The 13,049-nt window shown below is 38.7% G+C and overlaps 1 protein-coding gene across 8 annotated transcripts in view; it reads left to right on the plus strand.

Annotated features, from left to right (window-relative positions):
* The window catches only part of ST6GALNAC3 (ST6 N-acetylgalactosaminide alpha-2,6-sialyltransferase 3), a 225,800-nt gene that overhangs the window by 64,139 nt on the left and 148,612 nt on the right, over positions 1-13,049 (plus strand). For 5 of the 8 annotated variants that reach the window (XR_012629846.1, XM_074876307.1, XM_074876315.1 and 2 more), the window contains one exon: positions 7,125-7,186. The exons of the other annotated variants lie outside the window; for them this stretch is intronic. Coding sequence is in view for 4 of the 5 variants with exons in the window: in XM_074876307.1 (XP_074732408.1) it covers positions 7,125-7,186 (62 nt within the window). In the remaining variant the exon portion in view is untranslated. The remainder of the gene's footprint in view (positions 1-7,124; positions 7,187-13,049) is intronic. 8 annotated transcript variants of the gene reach the window in all.

Raw genomic sequence — 13,049 nt, forward strand, 5'->3', positions numbered from 1 at the left:
AAAGAGAAACTCCATTCTCTTGTTCCCAAAGGCACTGTGCAAGTAGAATAATATAAGCTGTAATATCAAATCAATCACATTTACATTTCAAAAGCATCCTTCATAAAAGTGCCCCAGAGGGCTGTATCCAGCTAATAAAAACACAAATAAAATAAAATATTTAACAAGCTATATCAAGCACAGGTAGGTTGTGCATGTTTTGTAAGCCTGACCTTAAAAATGGACAGCAAACCAGAATTTTTCAAAGAAAATTTTAAAAAGAAAAAATCCAATGTCTATAGCTAGGGACCAAAGAATACAAATGCACAGTGCAAGGAATCCATAATATCTGCTCATGGATCAGAGAGGAAAGCTACTGAGGCTAAACAGAGATATTGGCCTGAACAAGAGAGAAAAATGGTCATATGGGCGTGAAACACCACAACACCGTACTGAAGAGCGGTTGTTTTGCAGGAAAAAAAATAGGACCTTCTTAATTGATTGTTTGATATAGGGCTAAAGTTGTAGGATCAGACACTCAAAACTGAAACACTTTCATAAAACTAAATTTATTCCCAGATTATCACAACCGTGTTGCACTTCCAGTTATGCTTTGAAAAGAAATGAACGAAGTGTGGAGATTTATGTTTAAAAAAGGCAAAGACAGGTGGCCTTGGATGGCCTTTGAGCCAAGGACATTTTAAACTGGCCTTTTACCATAAACGCTTTCATGCTATTGCTTTTCTTTAGCATCAAAAAGGTTGCATTTAAAGGGTTTGAAATGGAGCAGACACACACACTTCAGTGTAATGTTGCTGTCTATCCTTAGTTTCTTCAGAATCTTCTGGGTTGCTCTCCAGGCAACTTTATTTAAACTTTTTTTCTTTTTAGGTTGTCATGCAGTATTTTTGCCCTGTATTTTTGCTACTAGATATTGTTCTGAATTGGACTAAAACTATTGCTACCAATGGGGAAACAGTAGTTGCCCTTCATCTGGGAAAACCGTTACGAAACAGAGATGCTCTTTTACAGAACAGATGGCAGAGTGATAGCAGCTTCCACTTCAAACATGAGCAAGCACGGGGTGTGTGTGGGCAGAAGGTTTCATTGCATATGATTTTATGAAGGCTTGGATATATGGGTGAGAGAAGGTAGAAGGAGTACGAGAGCAATGAGAGGGCTGTATTTAAAGCATCGGATGGAGTCACAAAGTCCTTGGCAGTCTAGTCCAGAGGAAAAGCCAAAAAATCCTTCTGGATTCAATGTCAGAAAAAAGTTTGATACTGTGTGAATAAAGAAAATATCTCCTTTTACTTTAATTTCTGTTGCATACAAGGCAAGTCTGTATTTTTAGAAATTTTTTGTTAGCAAACAGAATTGAATGAGATAGTTGGTTTTATCATAAATTTCTCATCCTAATCAAAATAAACTGCAGGACTCCTGAGTTGGCTAATGAATTCTGTCAAAAAGGGTTATCACAAATATGAGTTCTGTGAATTTGCTCTCATGTCTTAGGGTTGCTGTAAGCAAAAATCTCTACACTTTTCCCATGGAAGTATTTTGTTTCCTGATAATAGGTAATGTATTTATGTAAAAGCCCTAGTAGTCTTGTCTGACTTGTGCAGGGCCATGATAAGCCCTGAATTTGACTGCTTTATGCACATGGTGCCACTGGAACTTGCTTTACAGTGGGCAATGTTGAACAGCTATTGCACTGCTGATAGAAGTCTGAGTGCTTTACTTGTGACCTTATGCAGACATTGAAACACCTTTACATTGACTCATTTGTCTTATGGACATATTGTTATCTAACCTCTTAACAAATCTGTCTGTCCTGGAAACAATCAGAACAGACACCAACAGACTATCTAAAGTGAGTTTCTTAATGAGTAAAAAGTCATTCCATCAGTAGTGGAATTCATACAACCTGGTTGCCTCAGGTGGGGATCTTATGTCATTGTATTCTTCCCTCACAATATCTCTTGCTTCTGGCTGCTTCCCTTCAGCCTTTGTGAAATGGCGTCTCCTTGCAGTACCTCTGATTTTTTTTCCCTCTGTGTTGTCTAGCTCTTTTCCTTCGTAACAGGACTCTCAAATCAGTGCTCTGACACATCCTAAGCTACAAGAGCCCCAGGTAGATGGCTAGTCTGTGTGTATTGGTATGGACCAGAAGTGCAATGAGTATGGATAACTTCTGAGTATTCCCTGTGAAGCAGATTTTCACAAAACTTGTAAGGAAATGCAATTATTGAACATGGTGAACGGACAGTCAGGATATAGTTGTCTGTGGCTTCTTTTCTTAGAACAGCCAGCTAAAAATAACAAATGAGAGGGAAGATGCCGGAAAAAAAAAATACGATGCTGCTCACCACTTCTAGTGGCCCATCAGCTGAATCTCGTGTGTTAGTGCAGAATCAGTCAGTTCCTGTTTGTTTTGTGCAAGTATGAAGAGCCTTCTGTACTAGTCAAGGTTGTAGTGACAGACTTGTTTTTGTAACTGATGTTTTCATAGAAAGGGCAGGGCTAGGTAGGACTCACGAGTTTTCTTTGTATTTAAGCAACTGGGTCAAGTGTGAATATAATGACACATCCACCAACTGGCCAAGTAATGGTTGTCCCTCTCTCTGGGCACCTCTTACTTCTCCCCTCTGTATGCATGTATTTCCTTCTCTGTTTTCTGATGGTATCCTAAATTCAGACTTCAGCTTCCTTATTATTCAAGCTAACTTTCAGCTTAGTTTGCTTTTTAACCATTTTTTAATTTGCATGTACGTGTGCAAATTCACAATAGGCATTACCAGTGAATCTGTGCCTCCCCCTTCTGAAGACAGTGTTTCATTTGTATCATGACTTTGCCCCCAGGAATTCTCACCCTGTATATGTATGTCACTGCTGTCAGCTCAAACATAGACCATTAGCAGCAGGGAGCTTTTTACCCTGGAGTGCTCTTTTGGTGTCCTACAGTATTCTAAATAACATCAACCTGTAGTTTGTCTGTGTTTGGCTCTGTGGTATATGAATGTTAAGGCCCATTAAGTTTTTGCGGCAATTGAAATTTTTGCTGGAAGTGGTCTTGGGTATTTTAAGCAATATAAGGATGGGTACAAATGGCATGGAAGTTTTGTTTCACTTAAACCCTCATCTCAATTGAAACTGTAGCAAAACATTTCATCTAATTGTTAAATAGTTCAGAGGCAGAGCTCAGTTTTAGATGAGATTTGCAGAATATGACAGCTCATAAAACAGCTTTACAAGGGGTGAGGCGTAGGCTTCACTGGCAATCTTCCCATGGTTTGTACAAAATTCAATCATTGGGTTTGAAACAATTGATTAGAACCAATTGATCAGAAATTATCTTCCACAAAAGAATGAGGTTTTTGTTTGAAAATAGTAAGAGTATAAAAACCAGTCAGACCATAGTTTTGACTTCAATTTATCTTGCCTTATAGGAATAGTGTAGCCTTTCCCACTTTGCGATTTCTGTCTCTTAGTATGTATTACCAAATCAGTAAAGTTTTGGAACAACTTTTAACACCAGAATGATGAAACCTGGTGGTGTGAAGTTGGAAGGGACACCTACCTGAGTCAACTCATTTAAAGGTGACATCTTCAGAGTCAGCCTCCTGTGCTCGCCTCATGTTTGTGTAGATGAAGTGCTTCTATAGTAGAAAAATACTCACTATCAATTAACAAAGTATTTCAGTCGTGAGAGTTCCTCGTTGGGAGTTACCAGGCTATGAAACTGGCAGCGAGTTGGTCTTTGCCTTCTGAAATAGTTGAGTTTGCTTACTTGCTGGATGCGGTTTTTACTGACAAACTCAAAGCTTTATGAGGGGGAGGTTTCCTGAAGTATGGTCTTGAAATATGTATGTATTTCAATACTGTGTTTTACCCATAGGTTGCTTTCCCTTTTTGCTTGAAGTATTCTGTTCATGTGCATTACCTTGACACTTGCATCTAAATACTTCAGAACTCTGTGGAAAATATGGTGAAGTGGATGGTGAAAAACCATTAGATTTGGCCCAAACCTTGTCCTTGTTTGACACTTGCTTTCTGTATAACATAGGTTTTTCTTGAGGACAGGAGGGAAAATAGTGGTACTGTGTGCATCTTTGGCAGAAGTTGAAGAGAAGAATGTAAACTGAAAATATGTATGTTTTAAGGGTATGGAAATGTATCCTTGGGTTTTTTGAGAAGAGATGCATTTGAGGTAATTTATCTCAAGTAATGTGAAGTAAGTGAAAGGGAAATGAAAGGATATTAATTTAACAACTTATTATCTGCTAACAATGTCCAAGGGTTTCTCTGAACAATTGAAGTGTAAGTGGTTCAGAAGCCTTGCTTGCTCTCTATTTGCTAGGTAGATATCCCTCTCATAAATACTCATATTATCCTGCATAATAGATTTTTACCCTCCTTTTTACTGTTTATTTGCAAGTTGACAGTGTTACTATAAAGCCAGTGATTCTCGGCCTTGGAAAATATAAACTGTATTTTAAAATTTTGTCTTTCTGCTGATAAACTACTAGGGGATAGTTCCCAGCAAATTTATAACAAGTTGCTGTTAAGTTCCAGTGAAGTAGATAGAGTTTTGGCAGAAGTGCACAGGGTCCGTGATGGTTCTGGAATGCGCAGTGACTCTGAACATGGTATAGATGGGCTTCAGGCAGAAACTTAGGAGCAGTTCGTGTCTCCAGATCAGCATTCAGATTCAAAACAGTCGCTACTTTGGCCTGAATTCAAGCCACAAAGGTTGAGAAACTGAGCACCCAGGATCCTTTATGAATCTTCCATTTGGGATTGTTTGGATTTTTCCAATAATTGAGGTGCACAGGCAAATATTGGTGTTTCTTCCCAGTCTCAGTTTGGAGTAGGAGACTAACAGGTACAGTAGAGTTATGGGCTGGCCTACAGAGTTTGTCTTGCATTTGAATACAGATCAGCCTCTTCTATGGGGTGCAGGTTTGACTTTATTTTGAAATTTATTTGTCTTTGCTCCATTTCTCAAGATGCTGGAGAAAAGGGAAGCTCTGCCATGTAGTTTTAGTTTAAAAGCAGCTTGTGTCTACAAATACCTTATTCTGGCTGTCCTGGGAAGGGTACCTGGGGTGCTTATTGTGATTAAATCCAGAATAGATAGTGGAGAATGCTGAAATGAGTTTTATGGTAGCTATAACTAGGCTGCAGAAGAGCCTGTGGGAATTGGAGTATGTTGCTAACGCGCTAGCTTTTTCTATGAGGGCAGATCATTCCCAAAGGCAAATTACGACAGTGCATCTTTAAGGCATCTAAATGGCTTTGAAATTTCTAATCCCAGTCTGCTTGCTGCAGTTTAATGCTATGTCAGATTCAGCAGCACTCAAAGACCACTAATAGGAGCTTTTATTTATAGTGGTGAACAGTTATTGAAATGTTAGTGGGACTTCTGTACCAAGGGTGTGCAATCTAGTCCCAATTCTATTTAAATCACAAGGTAGGAAATTTAAGTCATATGGAGAAGAGTAGGGTTTGCAGGAACAGAGATGGTCTTCCTTCAGCAGATCATCTTTGCTATGGTCTGAGAAATTGGCGCAGATGTGTCTGTTTAAGAAAAAAAACCAAAAAACACCTTGCCCCACCAACAGAATGTTTCTGAGCATTTTCTCTATTTTCTTTATTATTCTCATCCTGGACTCAGTTTGAATCTGATACTGGTCCAAGCATACAGAATTTGTGCCTAGCAAGGAAGGGTTGGTATCTGGTTCACACAGCTGCAGTTTTTAGTATGTCCACAGGATTTAAATACAGCAAATAATGCTGCATGGCTGCATGCCTTTACATTTTATGTTGCACTGCCCCATATCATTGTATGCATTATATCCTTTTGATTTCTTAGCTTTCATTAGCAAATGGAACAGGGTGCTAGTATGCCCAGACCACAGTGCATGGCACACAATTTGCTTTTTCTTTAATTTTCAGAGGCTAAAGCAGAAATCGTTGTCTTGATGGTCTGCACTGCTGTGTATAGAGTACTGCTTATGATTTTTAAGTCTGCAGAACTGGAAACTGTGAGAAAGTCCAGTCCTGTGACCTGTCAACAAAAAAATGACCTGAAAATTTCTTTGGTGGCAATAGAGAGGCTGTGTTCTGAAAATAACTGAATGGAAGTGTGCTCCTTGCACTTGGGCAGTAATGACCTTTAAAGGAATGCTGAGTCACTTAATGGAGATCCTCTTTATAGTCTATGAAAATGACATAGCACTTCATCCTCCTCTTGATTCACCAAATTTTGACCAAAGTCGATTTACTACTTTGTTCACCCCCACTGTAAACATGTACAGGAGACACTGCCCAGGAGCTAGTTCCCCACTGAGGAACAAACAGCCCCAGCAAGTAATACTTATCCCTGACATCACACCTTCCTTCCAAATATAAGATGCTTCAACTGTGCTTTCTCTAACATAAGTGCTGTAGCATTAAAAGAAACTCTGATGCTTGTAGCTTGTCTTTCAGACAGCTGATGACAGCAAAAAAGGCCAAGTTTATTTAATGTGTCTCTTGACAAATAATAAATCAGTTTGAGCTCTCACCCAGAAATCTAGTAAAACTCCTTGCCTTGGTGCCTTTGGAAGCAGAAATTCTCCATCCATAAGCACGGAGGAGAAAATTTATGACTGCAATATTTCTGTTTTAATTTGAAAAACACCAGAACAACAATATGAAGGGGCAGTGAGACAATATTCTCCTCCTTGTAGTAAATGGCAGCAAGTTCACCCAACTGTGTTTTCTACTCCTGTAAAAATAAATATACCATTGATAAGTGGATCCCCAAGTATTAGTACAGGCCAAGCATCTCCTTTCAGATCAACCCCTGGTCCCAGTAGTGCTTTCTTGGTCCAGCCTCAAGTTCTGGCACTGGAAACACATTAGCAATCCAGGTGGCAAACAAGCAAGGTCTTTCACTCAGGGCCCTGACTACTTGGAAATGGTCACTCTGCTCCAGTGGGCGCTTGCTAGCCTCTAGGACACATGCAATCCTAGTGGTACAGCGAGTTCTTTAAAGGATTAGGAGACCAGCTGGGTGAAGCTCACTAATAGCAGCATTTCCACCTTTTCCCCAATGAAGCACACAAAAGCTCTCACTTTCACTCTGAAATGTCTTACAGCAAGACTGCATGATGTGCACACACAACTGTTTCCCTGCGGAGGAGCTGAGACACAAGGAATTGTGAGTAATGTTGGTTGTGCCTGTTCACATGCTCCAGGAAAGTATTCATTTGCTGTAGCAATCATGTTAGGAGAACCTGTGAGGAGCAGAGCAAAGGCATGGCTTGTGTGTCACCTTTCCTCTGTACTAACTGGAGGGAACCTAATGTCTTCTGGAGAATGCTGACAGAAAGTAGTGAATTTAAGAGCAGTGTCCTTGGTCTTAACCCAGTAAGTTTAGATCTTGGGCATGTTGTAGTAGCTGAGAAGCTGAGCTAATGGCTGTATAAATACTTAGATTAGTGATTGTGCTCTTAGACCAAACAGCTGAAGGACCTAAGATTTAAACCTGGTTCCTTCTGCATGGCAATATCTAACAATAAACCAACTCCACAACATGCTGAAATCCAGTAATGTTAAACAAAAGCTAAGTATATACCTTTTGAGAAAACAGGCAGAAAGAAAATGAGGCCTTGACAGGAGAAAAATAAATAAAAAAGCAAAAATAAGACACAAGAGTATAAAACCAGAAAGCATGAAACAAAAGCAAAACCAAATCCACTAATAAAAGAATTGTCAGACAGGAAAAGAAAAAGAGAGCAAACAGAGAGCATGACAGAAGTAATGAGACAGGGGGGAAATCGGATTCAAAATGAAATCTGGTAATAAAAGAACTGTCGGACATAAAATGAGCCAATGTATGACAGAGAAAAAAGAGCCAAGGAGACAGAGCAAGGAAATCTTTGAAGAATTAAACTAACCAAATGTGGCCTCTAAAGGTAATTTGAAGGAAGGTTGATACTACTCCTGGTTTCTAATGAAAGGCAAAGTCGAAGAAACATACTTCTTTTACACTCTAAGGAAAAAGGTATTTTTACTTTTTTTAAGTAAGAAAGTATGCAAGAGAAATCAGTGGTGTTTGCATTACTTTTGCAAGACAGTTTTGTAGCTAAGGCTGTGCTGAAAACAGTTAAACTAATAAACTGTAATGGCTCTTGTGATTTGTGTGCTGAATCTGGTGTATTCAGATGTCCACCCTTGTCTGGATTACTTAACATATCTGCATTAGTTTCCCTCATTTCAAAATTCAGATTGTAATATATATAGCCACATCACTAGGACTGGAATGGAACACAATTAAAAATGTTCATAAAGGCTTTGGTTGCAGGAAGCGTTTTTTACCTTGCCAGACAGTATAAATACTTTTAAATGTAGTAAAGATCTGGACAGTGGAAGCTACTGAGAGAATCTGAGCTTTTCTCTCAAGACAAAGGTAAAAAGAAATCAGTGGAGGACCATTTTACTCAGGCAGGATAAACTCATTGACTTCAAGGGATCTAGTATTTCAGAGACTACTGTTGTAATAGGCTAGCTCAGGAAACCCAGAAGTCCACTTAAAATGCTTGTAATGTTCGGATTCTCAAAACTCCTTATGTCCAAAGGGTATGATACAATAAAAAATTAAATGCACATATTGGCAGTGCAATTTCTGGATATGTATTGCCTGCTTCACAACCACTCCTTCTTTACTAGCAGCAACGTTATTGGTGATTGCCTATAGAAACAACAGCTTAATGCCCTATGGAAACTCACTATGTCTTTATTTACTGAGTTTTGGATCAGATCATAAAATGGGTTCAGCTATTATCAGCATTTTCATTCTCGAATCTTAAAATGCTTTCTCTCTTTCCACTTAACAGATCTGAAGGTATTTACAGAATATATTTATACATTGCAGTTGCTTTCTTTCACTTGTACAAAATACAAAGCTTTTTCTTCCCATTTTGGGGAAACAGTGAATTCTGGTCTGTGCTGATTTATCAGTGGTACTTATCAGTAGTTTAGCCAAATAGTCCCTTGCTTGATGTATTCTACTTGACAACTGCTTATTTTATTTTGGTTTTTTTCTTAACTAGATGGCTAAAACTTCTCAAGTAGAAATAAAAACTAATATTAACAAAGAATATACATATTTCCTCATGTACAAGAGAATAGATATTTGCACAAAGTGTTTCTGTTTCTCAGATACAAATTTTGGAGGGAAATACTGGAAATACCAACTGAATCATTAATACAGGCAAACTGAGCAGGCAGTCATGGACTGAATGCAAGGTCAGGACCGCTGCAGAAGAGTCAGCCTGTGCCTTCCTGTGTACTTCAGTGACCCTTGGAGGAGGCTCTTTACAGTTCTGCTGATGTTAAAAATAACTATTCATTCTATCTACTTTTAGTTTTGAGGATAACATAGAAGGATGTACTGGCTCTGTGGACACAACTTGGTTTTTTGGTTTTTTTCTTCTTCTTTTCCCTATTTTTTTTCTTTAGAACAAACTAATGCATTTTCTGTGTATGTGGAAACTGAACGTTTACACTGGGATATACTTGAAACTGTATTTCTAGCTGCATGCATGTAGCTATGTGAAAGTTAGTGGGAAGGTGACATTTGGAGAACTCTTCTGAGAACACTCAGGGTGACAGTAGGGAATGAATAATAGAAGTGGTGCTTGCAGAGAGTTTTCTCTTGTGAGATTTGTCACGTCCTAAGTTATCATGTTTGATGCGCTCAGAGTAGTAAGTTACCTCAAGGTACCTTATAATTAGCCACAACTGTAGGTTAATCTGCCTGGAATTTTTAGTGGCGTGGGGGAATGTTTGTCTGGTCAGCTGGAGAGAAAAATTCAGAAACGTAAATTGAAAATAGGATGCCATTAGGTAAATGTTTGGATTTGGAGATATTTGCTTGGTCCTACTTGCAGTTTACAAAATGGCGCTTGTCTACAGTATAATCTTCAAGTGAAAGATCATTTAACAGAGCTCTTGAAAATGAGCTTGAATATAAGAAATTTGGTCTCCACACTAAAGTTCTCGATCTCAGACAATTCCTCAGATGAAATGCACATCATATTTGGAGATGAGGTTAATAATTTATATAACTGTATTGGAATTAAGCTACCTAGGGTTTCATGTGCTTATAAGGCAACTGAATGCAGAATGATGCCTTAAGGATTAAACTTTTGATGGTGGCAATAAATAATGTAGAAAATTCAAATGTTGAATGCAGAAGAGACTTCAATCGGGCAGAGCCTTGCTGAGATTTCTTTTCTCACAGCTCTATTTGTATTCTTTCCACTGTTGTTCCTAAAACTAGTGGGCCTCCTCTTGAGAATTTTATCATGAGCCATATGTACGCTTTGGTGCAGTTTAAAAACGAATACTTAACTTGAAGGCAAAACGAAAATGCAGGAGGATGGAACCCAACTTGAGTCAGGTCCCAAGGTGAACCTCAGTGCGTTTCACTGAACAATTTCTACCCAGAGTTACCATGTAAATGGTGATACAATAGTGAAACTCCTGTGGGATTTGAAATCAATAGGGCAAGAGTAGAACTACACATTTCTTGCATTTATTTTTATTTGTTTTAAAGAGAGAGCTCTTTTGTTAGATTTTTATCCAGCAAGTAACACAGCTGTTTTAATAGGTAGTCCAGCTAGAAATTCGTATAAAAATGTTAAAAGGAAGATGCAAAGATAAGAATTCAAAAGCCAAAACATTAGGCAGTGACAGAGTCGGTGAGCTGTGAAACCTTTAACTCTGTATTCTTTTGGGTTTCCTTTATAATGGAGCCGTTATAACCTCCATCTCCCTGTCAGCCATTATTGTTAGCAACAAGAACTGGGCTCAAAGGATGGAGCTTCTAGGTAGCAATATGAAATAGAATTATTTTGTGCTCCTAATGAGTAACCTGGGAAAAACTTGAGCTTGCATGATGGGTGATGTTTCCCCACTCACACAGATTTTGGTAGCACAGTTTCTGACTTTTTAATAAGTACATTTCTTAAGAACTCCTTTATTCTATATCTGCAGAGATAAAACTGTTGGCTAGGATTTAGAAAATACTAATAACAAACTGGATCATTGCATATAGGTAGCATCAGGAGACAGACACTCATAGGAATGTAGAAGCCAGACATCCTTAGTGTCCGAGTCTAGGCAGTGCCCTTCTCAGGGGATATAAGGTCTTTCACCTTGTGGACAAGCCTCTGGGAAAGCCCTGTGCTTCTGTGTAGGACTTAAATAGTCATGCTACAAGTGTGCCAAACCATTTTGTTTGGAATGGGGAATGCTTGAACAGGTGGTCAATTAACTACCTCCTCAGCACAGTTGTGTACATGGTTACCAACTCTTATGAGAACTTTTTTGTCTTACAAACAAAACCACTCAACTGTAATGAGAGAAAACTTTATTAACCAGATTGAAGTTGCTGAATGGTGTCTCTTGCCTTCCCAGACTGATGTGACAAAACTTAAGATCCACAAGCAGGAAACAGAGAGCTGGTATGTGTCAGTGGTACTCTAATGGTGTTCTCTTTGAAAGGTCCCCAAGATCCTCATAAGGCACGCTGGGGCTGTACTTGCACAGTGTTGAGCAAGGGTCTGCCTGCTCCATGGAATGCACAAAGTGCTTGTTAAAATCTGCAATTCGCTTGTTTCATGTGTACGTTGCTATCAAAGTCTATTCATTCAGTCTACCTTTAAGTGATGCTCTGTAGGAAGGAGACCATTCTGCCATGCCAGGGACATGAGGCAGTTGGATGCCTCTGATCCTTCAGGATTGTGAATTTCTGTGGTTGGGTGACATGAATGGCTGCACAGAGGCGAGGCTGCAGGTCGCTTGTGTTGCTGTTCCAGTCAGGTTATACTTTTGCTCTTCACATACAGCTACATCTAATACAGTGATTACAGTTACGGATAGATGCTGCTGATGATCCAGTTAACAGTTAATGTTATTTGCTTGCATATTTTATCCTATATATCTTGATGTCAAGAGGTCAAAGTTTAACTCTTTCTTTCTGACTTGTTAAAAATGCTCCGAACTTACCATTTGCGGAAGGGGTTCAAAGCACAGCTGGCCAATTTTCTACCAGTGGTAATCAAAATTTTTCTGTCATTGAAATTTGCTGTAACTGAAGCTACAGAAATGTTGGGAGTGGCCCACCGTGTGTTGCTCATTTAAATAATATCAAGTTGGTCAGTGTCATTCCTGTTGAAATAGTAATTTACCTTTTGCGTTGTTTTGCAAACAATTATTATTGCTGTGTCATTATTTTGGATACTAACTTCAATATATTTCTCGTGGGCATGGGAGTGTAACCCTCGTAATATGGTGTACCACAAACCAAAAAAACAACAGGCAGAAAAGGCTAAATGTGAATATCTGACCTTTCAAAAAAATCTACCTATAGGCTATAGCTGGCTGCAGCTGCCATAGAAGATTCAGTACAAGTACTTCACACAAGTAAAAAACAGACAATTCAGAAACAGTGTTATAAAAAAGGTGTCTGAAATATAACTGCAGGAAAGCAGGAAGGAAATTAAAAGCCAGCCTTCTGTGAAAGATTGGATATTTCCACTCCTGGGAACAGAATCTTTAAGGAATTTAAAATTATAGATTGACAATTCCTTATCCAAAGAGCACATTTAAAAAAATTTGGTCCACAAATTTGAAAGTGAGATTAGCATAGGAAATAGTCAAGAAAGCTAATCATCTTAGTTTGAATGGGATTCTGTGCAGGAGTTAGTTGTAGCAGAAACTATTTCAAACTTTCCAATGTGGAAGAAAATTCCCAGGCAGTATTACCAGGAAAAAATATTTAGATGGCATTTCATCAGCTACAATCAAAAGCAGCAAGGGCTAAAAAGATGCCTTGGTGGTTTAGTTGGAGCTCTATATTTGAGTTGAATCATTGTTTGTTTTTCAAGACCCAAAATATGATCTCAACTTGCAACAAGGATGCTATTCCATTCAGCACAGGTGGGTGTACTGAATGACAGTACTCAAAGAGCAGTGCAGCCTTTTAAACAGATAATCGTGTTGCTGATGACACC

The sequence above is a fragment of the Strix uralensis genome, chromosome 8, assembly GCF_047716275.1.
Source record: "Strix uralensis isolate ZFMK-TIS-50842 chromosome 8, bStrUra1, whole genome shotgun sequence".
Lineage (NCBI taxonomy): Eukaryota > Metazoa > Chordata > Aves > Strigiformes > Strigidae > Strix > Strix uralensis.